The 17,882-nt window shown below is 42.8% G+C and overlaps 1 protein-coding gene across 1 annotated transcript in view; it reads left to right on the forward strand.

Annotated features, from left to right (window-relative positions):
• LOC136578224 (chloride channel protein C-like) overlaps nucleotides 1-17,882 on the forward strand; it is a 211,417-nt gene that overhangs the window by 80,936 nt on the left and 112,599 nt on the right. The window contains exons 10-13 of the mRNA XM_066578074.1: nucleotides 741-832; nucleotides 7,181-7,281; nucleotides 8,703-8,874; nucleotides 15,934-16,105. Of these exons, the coding sequence (XP_066434171.1) occupies nucleotides 741-832; nucleotides 7,181-7,281; nucleotides 8,703-8,874; nucleotides 15,934-16,105 (537 nt within the window). The remainder of the gene's footprint in view (nucleotides 1-740; nucleotides 833-7,180; nucleotides 7,282-8,702; nucleotides 8,875-15,933; nucleotides 16,106-17,882) is intronic.

Below are 17,882 nucleotides of genomic sequence, written 5' to 3' on the forward strand. Positions count from 1 at the left end.
TGATGCTGCTTTCTCTCTCACTATTCTGTGATATCAATCCCATGATGTATCAGCACAGCACTACATGATCAGCTAGAGGCTGTACCATCTCTGCGTTGCAGGGAGGATAGTTTCATTATCATCACCTTCTATATTCTTCTAAACAGGCTATAGACCATAAGTATATAGTCAGGAGGCTGAGCTATCATCTCCTTCACTATAACTGTATGAAAAAAGCCTCTAATCATCAGCAGTAACTGTGATAGGAGTTTCTGTGCCCCCCTCAAGAGAGTTTGTCTGGTAGGGTCCATCACAGGGATTATACGAACTGAAAAACTGACTAATTTGAGGATACATAAACCCAAGTAAATCTGACCTAGTCAGAATTAAGATCACATGACCACTTGAGAAGAAAGAGGCCAGGAGTTTCACAAAAAAAGGAATAACTAACAAAGGTAACACTAGCTCACTTATATATTACTGGGGGAATAACTACATAATAATATCAAACAAATATTTATATACCACTGGAGTGGTCCTTTACGCCTTTCAACACTTTTGAAAAGTGGCTAGAAAAGGGGACTTGCGGAGAGCAGGCTTGGTTTATAGGCAAGGGGTGGGGCATTCTGTAGCATACAGATTTACTACAGCACTCAAAATTGGTGCAATTTATAGTGCAAATCTACAGCTGCTCATAGTCGTATCATTGTAATGTGCAGAATACAATACAATTTACATTAACCTTGTATCTATTATTCCAGGTAGTAACCGCAACTGTAACAATCTATCTGCCGTATTTCTTCCCATGTACCTTAGACTCAACCTTGCCCCATCCCAAAAACTCATCTCATGAGTAAGTATATACCTTTATTTGTCTATAAATATTGTGAATTTTGTTCAAACTTGTTTAAGAGAGATGCCATTGCAGCGTCCCATAGGGAGACCCCGGACGCGTGACATACATGGGGAGCTGGGAGGGTAAAGTGATGGCTTGTCACGGCGGTACTTACCAAACTCCTTTTCTGGAGGGATACACACAGTCAGAATAGTACTGCAGGTCACCGTAGACACCCCTAGGATAGGGAATGCCAATAAACACAGGAAAATGGGGGTTGTAGTTGTTACGGGTGACACCACCGTTCTTACATACCGGAATGACCTTCGGTGAAGAATAAATGCAGGCAGAGACAGTCTTTGAGTACCACTGGTCCCTAGGAACTGTTAGGGCCCAGTATAAACTTTTACTTGAAAACTTGAACAGAGTACACAAGGCAGTCCACTTTAAGACTTTACAGTGCAGGCAAATGGCTCTCAAACGTAATAAAGATTATTCTACTGCAGTACCTCCACCCCAACCCAGAGACGTGTGGGTGTGACAGTTAAAGGGTGTACCTCTACGTAGGGATCCTAGCTCTGGATGGCCGCATAGGAAAATTAGACAGAGAGGTTGTACCTCTGCACTGGCCTTGTCTGGAGAATTACTTACAATTGCTCTCTCACCAATTGGGGCTCACTCTACTTACATCCAGAATTCAGATAACATGAGATATCTCTCCTCCTCTTTCATTTTCACCACAAGGAAGCTGAAGGTGCTTCCATGTGGCTCTGTGCTTTAGACTCTCTCTGCAGATAAAATGGAACTCCTTTCCCGCTCTCATTCACTCTTATTTATACCCTCTCTCATACCACATGACATGACAAACTGGATACATTTACATGCAGATTTTGATTTTATTAAAGTTAACCTCTCAGGCGCCACAGCTGTGCAACACACTGAAAATTGACAAGACAGATTCTACACAATGCATCCACATAAGACAAACATGTACGACATTTATGGAGGGAACCAGGATGATGTGCTGGGCCAGTACACCATTAACAATGAATATGACTAAATAAATGCCATGGAGAAGCCTTCCACTAATAACTTCCAAATGATGGTTTAGCTTCTTGCACTGTGAAGCATGTGTAGATGTTTGGGCCACGGTTTGAGTAAAGTATTGGTGGATCCTAATCCCAAGTTTTCTGCACTCAACATTGGAAAATAGGGCGATATTATACAGTGAACATTTTGTCTCTCATGACCAGAATATGTAATAAAGTATATTTTTGTTAGCTTTTATTAGATTACTTGAAAGGCATGTAGAAGCAGATGAGTAATGTCCTTGTAATGACCGCCTTTTACACTCAATGTATTTGAATCTCTTGCTGTAAAACCAAAATTGGCAATAATATTTGACATTTAATTGACTGCTGTCATCTTATAACTTTCAGGCCAGTTCATCATGTATGTAATACTAAAGGTAGCCACTAGGCAGCATTATTCAACAGCTTTATACAGTAATTGACATCAAATGTTAAGATCTCCGATGTTTGCTGTGAAGTGTAACATAGATTGGTTTGGGTTGATGGATATAATGGTGCTCATTAAGATTTGCTAAACATTCAGGATGTAAAAAGGAAAACGTTTACAGAATTCTGTTTTTTTTAAATTTTTAGTATAAGATTTGTGATTAAATATTATTTATGAAATCTTGTAATTAATCGCTCCTAAGGGCTCTTTTCCACGAGGGCATATACGGCGATGGAGTTTTTAGGCTTTCATGCCTGCTTCGTATAAGCGCCTGAATAGGCGTTTTTCCGCGATCACGGACAGTGTTTTCTCGTCCATTCACATGACCGCGAGCGCTGTTTTTAGCGAAAAAAATACGCCGCACCCCGGAAAACCCTTGCTCTGCCAAAATCCTCGGGATGCCTTCCAATGCCTATATAGAGGCACCTGTAAGCTTTTCGCAGTGTTGGACGCTGTAAAAATGCCTCCCCCTCCCTTCTCTTTCCCTGTTCCCATAGGAGTCTATGGGACCCGCTGGCGTATATTGTCCGAAACGTAGTTCCAGAACTATGTTTTGGCTTAGCCTATATGCGCCGGCGGTGTATATGTTCTTTTTTCCGCGCCGCCGGCGTATTAACATGCTGTATATTCGCCCGTGTGAACGGCTGCATTGGAAATCAATGCTTCACATGGGTACCGTATATGCGCCTGGGCGTGAAAACGCGCCGTATATGCGCTTGTGGAAATAAAGCCTAAGTCATAGAAAAACCTTATTAGTGAAAAAGTAGTATTACATGGCAGCAATTCAGATGAATAGAGTTATGGCCAAAAGACTTCAGACTGACACAAATTTTGGTTTTCACAAAGTGCGCTGCTTCAGTTTTTATAGCAGTAATTTGCATGAACTCACGATTGTTATGAAGAGTGATCAGATGAATTGCAATAAACTGGCCATAAAAATTAACTTAGTCACAAAAAAAAAGAGTTTCAGTCCTGCCACAAAATGATCTTTTAACATCATTTCAGTGGTCTTCTCGTTAGCTAAGTACAAAGTGTTAACGAGGATAAGGCAGCTGATATCACTCTGTCATGCTGATTGAATTATAAGAGTGGACTGGTTGCCTCCTCCCATTACTCACTGGGGACAAGGGTCCGGAGCTTAGCTCCCCCATCCCGCCCTCTCCCATTGCAATTAGCTGGAGGGGAGGAGAGAAGAGGGAGGGAGTTTAACAGTCACACTGCTTAACTCTCTGCCACCTCCCCTCTCTAGCCGCTGTTATTGGCTCCCATAGCTCCCACGGAGCGGCAATGTATTCCGGCCCAAAAAATAGTTCCAGGACTATCTTTTGGGCCCAACGTAAAAACGCCTAGTGCTATATTGGCCGAGCGGGCACTTTTACATCACGGAAATATGGACATGTGATCTGATGCATTGGAATCTAATGCATCAGATCACAGAGTATATCGGCCGACCATGAAAACGGTGGGCCGATATACGCTTGTGGGAAAGAGGCCTTAAAGAGGATCCAGCTATGAAACTGGTTCACCACCAGTGCAGAGCTTATTCAGGAATGGCAGCAATCAGGTGGCAGCGCATTTGTATGCACAGTGAGGAGAAGGCTTTTGGAGGCCAGTTTGGTGTCAAGAAGGCAGCAAAGAAGCCAATTCTCTCCAAGAAAAACATCAAGGACAGACTGACATTCTGCAGAAAGTACAGGGACTGCAGAAGACTGGAGTAAAGTCATTTTATCTAATGAAGCCCCCTTCACACTGTTTGGGAGATCTGGAAGAATGATTGTCTGGAGACGAAAAGTGTTAGGAGGAGGCTCACCGCTGGGGGCGTTGGTTCTCAACGTGGGCGTGCTGGCCTTCCTGTTGCCATCGGCAGTAGTGTGGGCGTCGCTGCTCGGGGTTCCCCCGTGCTGGTGGGCGCTCGGGCTGGTCAGCGGTGCGGGGTTGCCCTGTTAGGAGGCGTGGTTGGAGGGAGGCCGGATTTATAGCATCACCGCCCGGCACATCATCACGCTCCGCCCCAACATAGGCGGGGACTCCTGCTTTTAGCTCGGCTGACACTGGAGCCCAGTGCCAGTATTTGATTTGGTCCTGTCCAGCTAACACTCGCTACATCAGTTCTGTCTCCAGTTGTCTGACTCAGCTACTCCTTGACTCTGAGCTTGTCTCTCCCTCGGTTTGATGTTCATATTCGGTTTAACCCTGCTTGTTTGTTGTTAGTTGGTCTTCTCTGTCCCTTCTTTCACGGGGCCTCCTTAGTGCAGAGTAGGGACCACTGCCCAGTTGTCGCCCTGTGGTTTAGCCCACGGGGGCAAGTAGGCAGGGACAGGGTAGAGGGCTAGTGTAGGGACTTCCGTGCCCCCTGGTTCCTAACCAGTCCTGACAGAAACACTGGCCATATAATTTTCGAGTTTGTATTCTCTGGCCCTAAGTATTCCCGGCTACGGAGACTGTGTCTGCATTGGTTAACCAGGTGCAAAATTTGACCGAGGTGGTACAGGATTTGTCAGCCCGCCTCCAGCATCAGGAGCAAGTGGTAGCTGGTGCTCCGGCGATGGTCCTCTGGTCTCCTTAGTGCAGAGTAGGGACCACCGCCCAGTTGTCGCCCTGGGGTTTAGCCCACGGGGGGCAAGTAGGCAGGGACAGGGGAGAGGGCTGGTGTAGGGACTTCCGTGCCCCCTGGTTCCTAACCAGTCCTGACAAAAAGATCATAGAATCATAGAATGGTAGAGTTGGAAGGGACCTCCAGGGTCATCGGGTCCAACCCCATGCTCAATGCAGGATTCGCTAAATCATCCAAGAAAGTTATCTGTCCAGCCTTTGTTTGAACACAACCATCTTTAACACCAATTATTTAATCATTTTCTGTATGACTTTATCAGTCTTTCACGTCGTTCTGGTAGAATTTTGTCCTACTCTTCTTTACAATGTTGCTTCAGCTCATTGAGATTTGTGGGCTTTCTTGTATGCACAACTCTCTTAAGGTTCTGCCACAGCATTTCAATAGGGTTGAGGCAGGGGCGTAACTATAGGGGGTGCAGGGGATGCGGTTGCACCCGGGCCCAGGAGCCTTAGGGGGCCCATAAGACCTCTCTTTTCCATATGGGGAGCCCAGTACTATGAAAAAAGCATTATAGTTGGGGGCCCTGTTACAGATTTTGCACCGGGGCCCAGAAGCTTCAAGTTACGCCTCTGGGTTGAGGTCTGGACTTTAACTGGGAAATTGCAACACCTTAATTATTTTCTTTTAAAGCAATTTCTGATGTACATTTGCTGGTGTGCTTAGGATCATTGTCCTGTTACATGACCCACTTTCTGCCAACCCTTAGCTTTTGGATAGATGGCCTCACATTTGACTCTAGAATACTTTTGTATACAGAGGAATTCATGGTAACTGAAGTACTGCAAGGGGCCCAGGTGCTGTGGTTACAAAATAAGCCCATATCATCACCCCTAGACCACCGTGCTTGGTAGTTGGTGTGTGGTGTTTGTGCTGATATGCTATGCTTGGTATTCACCATATGTAGTGCTAGGCATTATGGCCAAGTAACTCTACTTTGGTCTTGTCTGTCTAAAGGTCATGTTTCAGAAGTTTTGTGGCTTGTACAGATGCAACTTTGCTGGCATATTCTTTCTAGAAAAAAGAGGCTTTCTCCTGGCAATCCTTCCAAACAAGCCATGCTTTTTCTAATTGTACTGTCATGAACTTGAAGATTTAACATATTGGGGTTTTAAGAGTCTGAGATGTAGCTATTGTTTTTTTTTTTTGCAGTTTCTCTGCATATTGCATGGTCTGATCTTGGAGTGAATTTGCTGGGACATTCACTCCTTGGAAGATTGTTAAGAGTCTTGAATGTTTTCCACTTGCTAGGCTGAACATAGTAACATAGTATGTTAGGCTGAAAATAGATTAGATAAAAGTAATATATGCAAAAATTCAAATAGATAAGCAGTAATTAAATGCAAGTGACTCTTCCAAAGTCCCTGAATCCAAAGTCACTAATCCCAAATTGCACACTTAAGAAACAGCACACTTTAGAATACAGTACACATACAATACAGCCACGCTCACTTATGTTTGCTTTGTATCTTAGCACTTATCTGTAATACTTCTGCTCCTCCTCTGTTTGTGAATAATCTTTCTCACTGTAGAATGATGGACTCAAATTTGTTTGAAAATTACCTTATACACCTTCCCAGATTGATGGGCAGCAATAATTCCTTCTCTAAGATCATTGCTAATGTATTTCCTTCTTGCATTTTGTTAACACATGTCTGAATGCTCCAGACCAGCAAACTGACCAAATTTCTGTTTTTTATAAAGGTGGTTACAATTGCGATGATCAATTATTCAAGGGTATTTGATTATCAGCACCTGGCTGCTACTTACCCTCTTAATTCCTATGGAAGCAGTAAAGCTGTACTACTTATGCATTTTGGCCTAGTATATATAATGACAGCGTCAATTGTCAAGTGTTGTCATACACTTAATAACACTAATTTTGCCAAATTTTTAAACCTTCTAATGACCAGATTTTTTTAAATATTATATACTGATACATAAAACCATAGCGTTCAAAGAGGCTGTACTTAGTTTTTATCATGACTGTTTGCACAAAATGTGAATTAGGGTCATCCCATCTAGAACAGTACTGTGTCTTTTCTGCTACGTGTTATATACAGTAAGTGGCACATGGTAAATGAGAGGACTTGTTGCAGATTTTCTTTGGGTTCGATCATCTTCAAGCTACCGCTCTGCTACTACAATCTCATGTCCTTATATACTGAATGTAGTGAGAATGAACAGGTTTATTACTGCATCAAAAGTCCAATATCTTGTGTCTTCTACTTACACAGCGCACATGAATTGTGGGATGTCTCTGAATATAACTGTCCAGCTGGGTCCATGGTTCCGGGATTAGACGGGTCTCAAGATTCAAATCGTACTATTAATCAAGGTAATGCAAATGGAAACTGTATGTTGAGTGGAAATGTTTCTCTAGCATTGATGGTAATTTACTTCCCTTCCCTTTAATAGCGTATGTATTCAAACTGTTTCCATCAGTGGTTCTCAGATGAATTTAGCACGTGGCATCATGAAAAAACAGCAGAATTAATGAGTAACTACAGGAATCCAGATCTCTGTCCATCAGTATAAAAGGGTTACAGGAGCATTAGAGGAATGATCTTACTACCCCATCATAAAGAAAGCAGAGGAGCTCTGAGTCCCATAATGTGACTTGGTCTATACTATTAAAACGCTTACATTTTTATTTAAAACTGCACATTGCACCCTATTTTATAGTCTGACTATTTCCTTTAATTAAAAGCACAAAGTAACTGCATAACTCCAAAATGGCTGTCTATGGTTACAAACTCCATACATCACTTAAAATTGGAGTTAACTGTGCCGGAGCTCTCTGATGATTGCTAACATTCATTGCCTCAGTCTTCAGTTTCCTGCTACACCAAGTAACCTGGAACTGAGTAGGCAGAATATGCTTATTTTGGCATCCATACTTCATTAGCTATTTTTACCTAAGATAAAATCAATGTTGAAATCCAAAACGCCTAGTTCTTTCTAACCCCTGACATAATGGTACATTCCAGAGATGCGTTCTGAAAACTTTTATGTAATACATGGTGTAATGCATAGCCAAGCTTAGAGTAGGTATACATTACAAGCCTTGAAACTGTACTGAATGGGACACAGGTGGGAGACCATATACTGTGTACAGCCCTACAGAATATGCTGATGCTATACATGTAATATAATATAAAGGGGTACATTGCACTAGATAATGTCTAGCTCTACTGTGAAATTATAAAATAGGGCAATGAATTTTATGTTTCCTTCATTTGTCCTGCTGGCTTCACAATGTGTTTGGGACCACATTCATAGTTTCCATCACAGGGTTCTGTTTCAATACCCAAAAACGGTATTCCCACTGAACCCCACACAGAACCATTAGTTATAATGAAGCAAATATGCAAACTTTGGACTCTTTTGAACTAGTTTCCAATCCTTTCTGTTTATTTTGAAGGACAGAATATCATAGTTGACGATGCTATTGTGTCCTCCAAAATAAACGGAAACAAATGGAAATCAGGTCAATCAGAGCCCAAAGATTGCACCTATGGTCTATGCTTGACTTATCACAGTTAATGGTTCTATCCTGGTTTCTGTCTGAATACAATTTTCATGTATTGAAATGGAACCCCTTGATGGGAACCATGGAGGTGGTCCTGCACACATTGTGAAATCAGCCTTATCTATTGATGCTATACATATTTTATTAGTCATGTCATATCTGTCTCTTATCACTATTCTAAAGAATTATTACCACTCCAATTTTTTTGCTGTCTTCTTGTTTTATAGCTGCTGCTCTTCTGGCTAGAAATGGGAAACCAGGAGTCATGCTTCTTTTCCAGCGTGGAACTCATGAAAAGTTTGGATTTCCTCCACTATTTATTACTCTTATATTCTACTTTTGCATTTCCTGCTGGACTGCTGGTACTGCAGCTGCAACTGGGCTTGTTATACCCATGCTGTAAGTGAACTATTATTCATATGATGTTATTTATGTTGTTAATTTATAAAGTGATAATCTTGTAAAGGCGATTAGAAAAGTTAACCTTAAGGCCCATTTAGACACAACGATAATCACTCAAAGGTTTGCAAATTTGTCAAATAAGCCTCATTTTGCAATGGGGGTTTAATATTCATAGGTTTTTTGACTACTCACAGTCTATATCTTTGGCTACTCAGTCTTTACAGCTAACAGTAGGCCTGTCATAACTCCGTGAACACTCAACGTGTCTCTCAATGGTATACACTCACAGTCTCTAGGGTGTAGGGCTCCTTTCTGACTCAGCAGTTTAGCGAGACAAATGACAGGAGCTATCGCAGCTCAATGGTACAGACTAACTAGGTACAGATAGTCCCCGACTTGCGAACATTCGAGTTACGAATTTCGCTAGATACGAACTATCTGTCCTGCACAGTATGATGTAATGCTATGGCATTACATCATGCTGTGCAGGGAGCGGAGAGGCTTCTATCAAGCCTGATAGAAGCCTGTCTGGTCAGATCGCGGTTGCTAGGCAGCCGGGGGCCTTCTGAAAGGCCCTAGGGCTGTCTATGCAGAGCGCCTATCAAGCCGTGCACTTGATGGGCACTCTGCATAGACAGCCCTGGGGCCTTTCAGGAGGTCCCCGGCTGCCTAGCAACCGCACAGCGTCCCGCGATCTCATCGTGGGATGCTGTACGGGCCCCCTGAACGTCGGGTGCAGCGGGCACCCGGCGGCAGCAGTTCCGACGAGCCGCGCCGCTCGGCGGAACTGTTAACACTCTAAATACCGCTGTCAGAGCGGTATTTAAAGTGTTAACAATTCTGACAAGCGGCGCGGCTCGTCGGAACTGCTGCCGCCGGGTGCCCGCTGTAAGAACAGCCAGCAACCGACGTTGTATGGAGCGGGATCCACCCGCTCCATACCATTTGTTCGACTTGCAAACAAAACGGACTTGCGAATGGGCTCCCGGAACGGAACCTGTTCGCAAGTCGGGGACCACCTGTACTCCAGTTTCGATCAGGTAATCTCCTCCACTCCAGGCTTACAACTCTCACCCACCTAACCTTGCACCAACAACACACTTGCGCACCAACTAAACAACAAACTTATGTGCTCCACTTTGCCTTCTAGACCAAAATCAGGCACCACCTTGTAGGGCAAGATGTGTCTTTCCATTTGTTTATCTGACACACATGCTCCACCTAGCATAGTGACTAGGTGATGGACACCTTACGATGGCCACCATGTATATGAGACCACTCATAAAATGACCACAAACACCACAACAGAGACTATTACATATCAGTAGCATCATGCACCTTAGTAATGCACAATAATCTTCAGCAGTATGTAATAATTATCTATCACTGCAGCATTTCTTCCAATAAACCTGCAATATCTGCACAATAAACATTACTCATAATAGCATTTCTCCTAAAAAATGTTAACATTTATAACACCTTTCAGTAAACATTAGCATTTACTTACTCTAATAAACATCTGCATGTATAACATTTCCCTTAATAATCGGCAGCATCGTAAGTAATCTCTGACTACACTCTAGAGGTTTTAACATTTACCTGACTATGTAAAGGCCCATTTGGACACAACGATTATTGCTCAAAATTCGCTCAAAAGCCGTCTTTTGAGCGATAATCGTTGTTTGTAACTGCACACACATCGAGCAGTTTTTGTTAAGCCGTCGCTCATCGTTGTCTTTCAGCGTGCTGAAAGACAACGATGAGTCTTATCAGGGATTCACAGCAGGATACAGCTGATACTATTGTTTCAGCTGTATCCCACTCCCTGATAACGGGTTGAGTATGAAGAACAGAGCGGTCCAGCTCTGTCCTCCTTGCAGAAAACATATGGATGCAAAAGACAAGCGGGAACACCCGGCTTGTCTTCTGCATCCTCCGCTCCGAGCGCTCAGCTGTTTAACAGCCAGGTGCTCGGAGCGGAGAACAGCTGTATGCAGAAGACAAGTGGGGACACCTCACTTGTCTTCTGCATCCTCTGCTCCGGGTGCCGGGCTGTACAACAGCCAGGCGAACAGCTGTATGCAGAAGACAAGCGGGGACACCCCGCTTGTCTTCTGCATCCTCCGCTCCAAGTGCCGGGCTGTACAACAGCCAGGCGTTCAGAGCGGCGAACAGCTGTATGCAGAAGACAAGCGGGAACACCCCGCTTGTCTTCTGCATCCTCCGCTCCGAGCGCAGGGCTGTATAACAGCCGGGAGCTCGGAGCGGGGAAACAGCTAGATGCAGAACACAAGAGGGGACACCTCGCTTGTCTTCTGCATTCTCCGCTGGCAGCGCAAGGTGATCGCTCATCTTGAGCGATCATTTTGCGCTGTAAATGACACAATGATGATCGCTCACTTTCTCCAGTTATCCAATTTCAAGACATGATATAAGACAATCTGGTGGCTCAATAAGAATATTATACTACAAGGCGCTAAGAGAATACAGTGAGTCACAATAGGAATGGAATGGAATGTGGGGGACTGCTTGTACCACTCTCCTCCTCTCAATCCATGTAGACCCTTCAGGTATAAATCACTTTAGGATTAGATTCAATGGAACCACAAAGGCACCTTTATTGCCACCACAATTCCCAGACTTATCCAAGAGCGATTTTTATCCTGTGGGGAAATTTTACACAGAAAGTATATGCCAATAACCTGCATACCCTGATGAACTCAAAGAAAACATTCTGAAAATGATCTACAGTATCACTGTTGAAGAGCTACAGGTAGTATCAGCCAACATGTTGTGATGTGCCCACAGGTACCACTCCCAGCATCTGTAACATGCGGGCAGATCAATAAAGCTTTGGAAGAAATAATCCATTTGCTTGTTCTTTCTGTTGTGGTATTGTCACAGGGGGGCTACTTTTCCATGGTCCACCCTGTATAACAACCATTATATGTATATTTGTAAGTATTAATAGCTAGGTAAAGCAGTGACAATACACATATGCATCATGCATCATGTATAGATATTAAAGGGAACCTGTCACCAGTTTTTAGGATATTAATAACAGCACTACATTAGTAAAGTTCCACTGATTAAAACACTGGTGTTCTTATCAATGTTGAGGAAGTCATACCTGCACTGTATGTAAATTCAGCTGAGTGGTCTGGCTTCTTAAGCTGCATTTTTTTAAAACTCAGTCCGTATCTGTAGCCCAATGTGACTGGATGACGTGGCTGGCATCATCCATGCACCGCTGGGAAAATCTTGCGCTGCACTATGCTATTGGCTCCCCTGTGTGCATGCACAGATAAGCTGCTTGAATCTGCACACAAATGCAATAAGTTACTGTATCTGCGCATGCGTGGGGAGATGACACCACAACACAGCATGAGATTTCAAAGCCATTAGAGGAGCTAGTCCGGCCCGGCCAAATGGATCGCACGGCTGCTGAAGTTTGTAAAACATGGATTATGCAGGTATGACTTCCTCAACATTGATAAAGGCCCATTTAGACACAGCAATTATCGCTCAAAAGATGTCTTTTGAGCGATAATCGTTGTGTCATTTACATCGCAAGATGATCGCTCAAACATTGAGCGATCAACTTGCGCTCCGGAGGATGCAGAGAACAAGCGGGGGGCCGCTTGTTCTCTGCATCCAGCTGTTCCCCACTGGGAGCGCCCAGCTGTCATATAGCCGAGCGCTCATAGTGGAGGATGCAGAGGACAAGTGTTCCTGCTTGCCTTCTGCATCCAGCTGTTCCCTGCTCCTAGCACCCCGCTGATATACAGCCAAGTGCTCTGAGAGGAGGATGCAGAAGACAAGCGGGGTGTCCCCGCTTGTCTTCTGCATCCAGCTGTTCCCCGCTCCGAGCGCCCGGCTGTTATACAGCCAAGCGCTCTGAGTGGAAGATACAGAAGACAAGTGGGGTGTCCCCGCTTGTCTTCTGCATCCAGCTGTTCCCCGCTCCGAGCGCCCGGCTGTTATACAGCCAAGCGCTCTGAGTGGAAGATACAGAAGACAAGTGGGGTGTCCCCGCTTGTCTTCTGCATCCAGCTGTTCCCCGCTCGGAGCGTCTGGCTGTTATACAGCCAAGCGCTCTGATTGGAAGATACAGAAGACAAGTGGGGTGGCCCCGCTTGTCTTCTGCATCCAGCAGTTCCTTGCTCAGAGCACCCGGCTGTTATACAGCCGAGCGCTCGGAGTGGAAGATACAGAAGACAAGTGGGGTGTCCCCGCTTGTCTTCTGCATCCAGCTGTTCCCCGCTCGGAGCGTCTGGCTGTTATACAGCCAAGCGCTCTGATTGGAAGATACAGAAGACAAGTGGGGTGGCCCCGCTTGTCTTCTGCATCCAGCAGTTCCTTGCTCAGAGCACCCGGCTGTTATACAGCCGAGCGCTCGGAGCGGAGAATGCAGAAGACAAGCGGGGTGGCCTCGCTTGTATTCTGCATCCAGGTGTTTTCTGCATGGAGTGCCTGGCTGTTATACACCCGAGCACTCCGTGCGGGCTATGGAGAACGCAGCTGGATAGCTGTGTTCTTCATACCTCGCCTGTCATCAGGGAGCGGAATACAGCTGAAACAATAGTATCAGCTGTATCCCGGTGTGAATCCCTGATAAGACTCATCGTTGTCTTTCAGCACGCTGAAAGATCAGCGATAAGCGATGGTTTAACGAAAACTGCACGATGTCAGTGCAGTTATGCGCAACGATTATCACTCAAAAGATGTCTTTTGAGCAATAATCGTTGTGTCTAAATGGGCTTTAAAAAGGCCATTGTGCTAATCAGTGCAATGTCATTAATGTAGCACTGTTAGTAGTTTAATGTCCTAATCACTGTCGACAGTTTCCCTTTAATTAGATTACGCCAAACAAACACAAAAGCAACGAGCACTTGATTTTTTTCCCATCTAATTGCAAATGAAAATATCTTATATGTTTGAGCTTGGATCATTTTTAAACAAACTTAAGGCAATTTTCTGTTGAATTAAATGCTACAGCAAATAAGTAAACAGCGCATTAATATTTTCTATAACAACAAATTATTTGTAAACTCTATTACAGCTCATTTAAATAGACATAATTACTTACAGAACTGTCAGATGCCAGCAATACTAAATGAAGTCATGAGTCTAAGAATATAGGTAAAAAGAAATATACTATGCTACAAGATGAATGGGAATCTTAGCAGTACTGCTACATACAGAAATGAGAATATCATATATGTCATATGTGAATAAATGTCAAATAGTGTGTGTATATGTATGTATATATATATATATCTACACACGGTATATACGCTACCGTTCAAAAGTTTGGGGTCACCCAAACAATTTTGTGTTTTCCATGAAAAGTCACACTTATTCACCACCATGCGTTGTGAAATGAATAGAAAATAGAGTCAAGACATTGACAAGGTTAGAAATATTGATTTGTATTTGAAATAACATTGTTTTTACATCAAACTTTGCTTTCGTCAAAGAATCCTCCTTTTGCAGCAATTACAGCATTGCACACCTGTGACATTCTAGCTGTTAATTTGTTGAGGTAAGCTTGTGAAATTGCACCCCACGCTTCTAGAAGCATCTCCCACAAGTTGGATTGGTTGGATGGGCACTTCTGGCGTACCATACGGTCAAGCTGCTCCCACAACAGCTCAATGGGGTTCAGATCTGGTGACTGCGCTGGCCACTCCATTACTGATAGAATACCAGCTGCCTGCTTCTGCTGTAAATAGTTCTTGCACAATTTGGAGGTGTGTTTAGGGTCATTGTCCTGTTGTAGGATGAAATTGGTTCCAATCAAGCGCTGTCCACTGGGTATGGCATGGCGTTGCAAAATGGAGTGATAGCCTTCCTTATTCAGAATCCCTTTTACCCTGTACAAATCTCCCACCTTACCAGCACCAAAGCAACCCCAGACCATCACATTACCTCCACCATGCTTAACAGATGGCGTCAGGCATTCTTCCAGCATCTTTTCATTTGTTCTGCGTCTCACAAACGTTCTTCTTTGTGATCCAAACACCTCAAACTTGGATTCATCCGTCCACAACACTTTTTTCCAGTCTTCCTCTGTCCAATGTGTGTGTTCTTTTGCCCATCTTAATCTTTTTCTTTTATTGGCCAGTCTCAGATATGGCTTTTTCTTTGCCACTCTGCCCTGAAGCCCAAAATCCCGCAGCCGCCTCTTCACTGTAGATGTTGACACTGGTGTTTTGCGGGTACTATTTAATGAAGATGCCAGTTGGGTACCTGTGAGGCGTCTGTTTCTCAAACTAGAGACTCTAATGTGCTTATCTTCTTGCTTAGTTGTGCAACGCGGCCTCCCACTTCTTTTTCTACTCTGGTTAGAGCCTGTTTGTGCTGTCCTCTGAAGGGAGTAGTACACACCGTTGTAGGAAATCTTCAATTTATTAGCAATTTCTCGCATGGAATAGCCTTCATTTCTAAGAACAAGAATAGACTGTCGAGTTTCAGATGAAAGTTCTCTTTTTCTGGCCATTTTGAGCGTTTAATTGACCCCACAAATGTGATGCTCCAGAAACTCAATCTGCTCACAGGAAGGTCAGTTTTGTAGCTTCTGTAACGAGCTAGACTGTTTTCAGATGTGTGAACATGATTGCACAAGGGTTTTCTAATCATCAATTAGCCTTCTGAGCCAATGAGCAAACACATTGTACCATTAGAACACTGGAGTGATAGTTGCTGGAAATGGGCCTCTATTCACCTTTGTAGATTTTGCACAAAAAAACAGACATTTGCAGCTAGAATAGTCATTTACCACATTAGCAATGTATAGAGTGCATTTGTTTAAAGTTAGGACTAGTTTAAAGTTATCTTCATTGAAAAGTACAGTGCTTTTCCTTCAAAAATAAGGACATTTCAATGTGACCCCAAACTTTTGAACGGTAGTGTATATTTTCCCCCTTTATATGTATAAAATATGTATTTATATACTAGACAATATAGATGTAATACAAAAGTATAGTTATCTAGAAATTGCAATACATATACTTGATCCGCAGGGCATCTCACATTACAGATACTCTTTTGCAGGTACACCGGGGCATTGTTGGGCAGGACTGTTGGAGTAGTTATGGTGTACTTATTTGGAGTCAAGAATGATGAGTATGTGGAATGGATTGACCCTGGCTTGTTTGCGGTGATTGGTTCAGCTGCTTATTTTAGTGGTGTTTCCAGACTGACCATATCACTTACTGTTATTATGGTAAGTACGATTAGACTTTTGCTCATTACTAAATAAATTGATTATAAACTAATCTGTCATTTATTCGAAACAATATGTGTTATCTACATTCACTTAAAATGTGTCATTTATAGTGAGGCTTTCATTTTGGAGCCACCTTAAATAACATCTTTGGGGAATTTCATATTTTTTTTAAGGGGCGTTTCATTAATTACAGTTCTATAAATGGAAACAATCATTTTAGTAGTAAAGAATTTGATATTTCAGTAGACCAATGAGCAGCAGCACTGGATTTACAATATGCCAAGCACCATAATAAAAGTTAATTCATGCCCCCCAATGAACACACAAGAAAACCCCAAAATATATTTTTATAAATAAATGATAAATGTGTGAAGTACAACAAGGTCTTCTATCATTATTTACAGCATAGAACTACATTACATGTACATGAGTACAGGAGTTACAGAAACAGCTGAGCCAGCTGTTTTATGCTGTTTCCGTAACTCCCACAGAAGTGAATGGGAGTAATGGAAACTGTGAGTTATGGAAATAGCATAGCTCGCTGTCCTACGTTGTTTCTGGAACATTCATTTCTATGGGAGCTAGGGATAGCATCTTGGCTGGTATTCTCATTTCGGCCATGGTGGTCTGAGATGGCAATACCAATTTAAAGAGCAGGCCTCCTTTCCTGCTTTAGCCACTCGTATGACCCGGAGCAGAATGAACAATGCTATTACCAGCATACGGTCAACGTACAGTACTCGAAACACAGGCTGTTGTAGATTTTTCCAATGCTGCAATGCCCTGTTAAATATTTTTACTTTAGTTTACATACTTTAACAGGATTAATTAGTATACTGGATATATTGATACGGAGATCAGAGTAGATGTTTCTGGAGCCATCATTAAGGGAAGGACATTCTGATACTTGCAGTTAATTACCTTCCACTGAATTAGGACGATGCTTAATCCCAGCCTAGTTGAAAGCTGGAAACACAGCTTCAGGTAGATATATTACAGGATGCATTATCCAGTTAAATTCCTCGTAGTCCGATTGTTGCTCGCATTTTGCCATTGGCTCTACTGCTTGGTTTCAGTGCCATAATAAATGACAGCCCCAGAGAAAACATGTGTTACTTTTTGGCTGAAAGTTAGAAGGTTGTGTTATGGGACAGAGGATTTAAATGTGGCAAACATCTCTTAAAAGGACGTCTGGTGCATACATATTATCCATACTTGTTAACTGGGTCCAAAAAGCTAGTTATTCTTGGCTTTTAATTTATAATCTTCCATTTGGAAACAACCAATGTAAACAATCTGAAAGACATTGTGTGAAAGGAAATAGCCAGCTATTTATTATACATGATAAATGCATTTTCTAGGTGGTGTTGAAGGACATTTTTTTTTCCAAATCATTCAAAACTATATCAAAACATAATTATTCATATTATTTGATTATGGTACAACATAAGTAAGTGTAATGTTAACATATTACATAGTTCTAGCTCGAAGGGGCTTCCCTGTGTTTTCTGAACTTTGTTTAATGTCATAGCAATTCTTAAATTGTGCGTAAATAGAGGATTAATCTCTGCATACATCTGTGCATGAGGACGTGTTCGTGCGTGAGCAATGAAATGCGTACTTGCTGTGTGCCGCCAATCCCCATACACTATCTTGACGTGTATGTGTGCATAATACGCGCCAAGATAGAGCATGCCATGATTTTCTTTGTGCGTGTATTTTGCATGCATCATGTGAGTGGCATAATTGAATGTCTAGGGGAGATTAGTAATGC

The sequence above is a fragment of the Eleutherodactylus coqui genome, chromosome 9 (genome assembly GCF_035609145.1).
Source record: "Eleutherodactylus coqui strain aEleCoq1 chromosome 9, aEleCoq1.hap1, whole genome shotgun sequence".
In the NCBI taxonomy this organism is placed as follows: domain Eukaryota; kingdom Metazoa; phylum Chordata; class Amphibia; order Anura; family Eleutherodactylidae; genus Eleutherodactylus; species Eleutherodactylus coqui.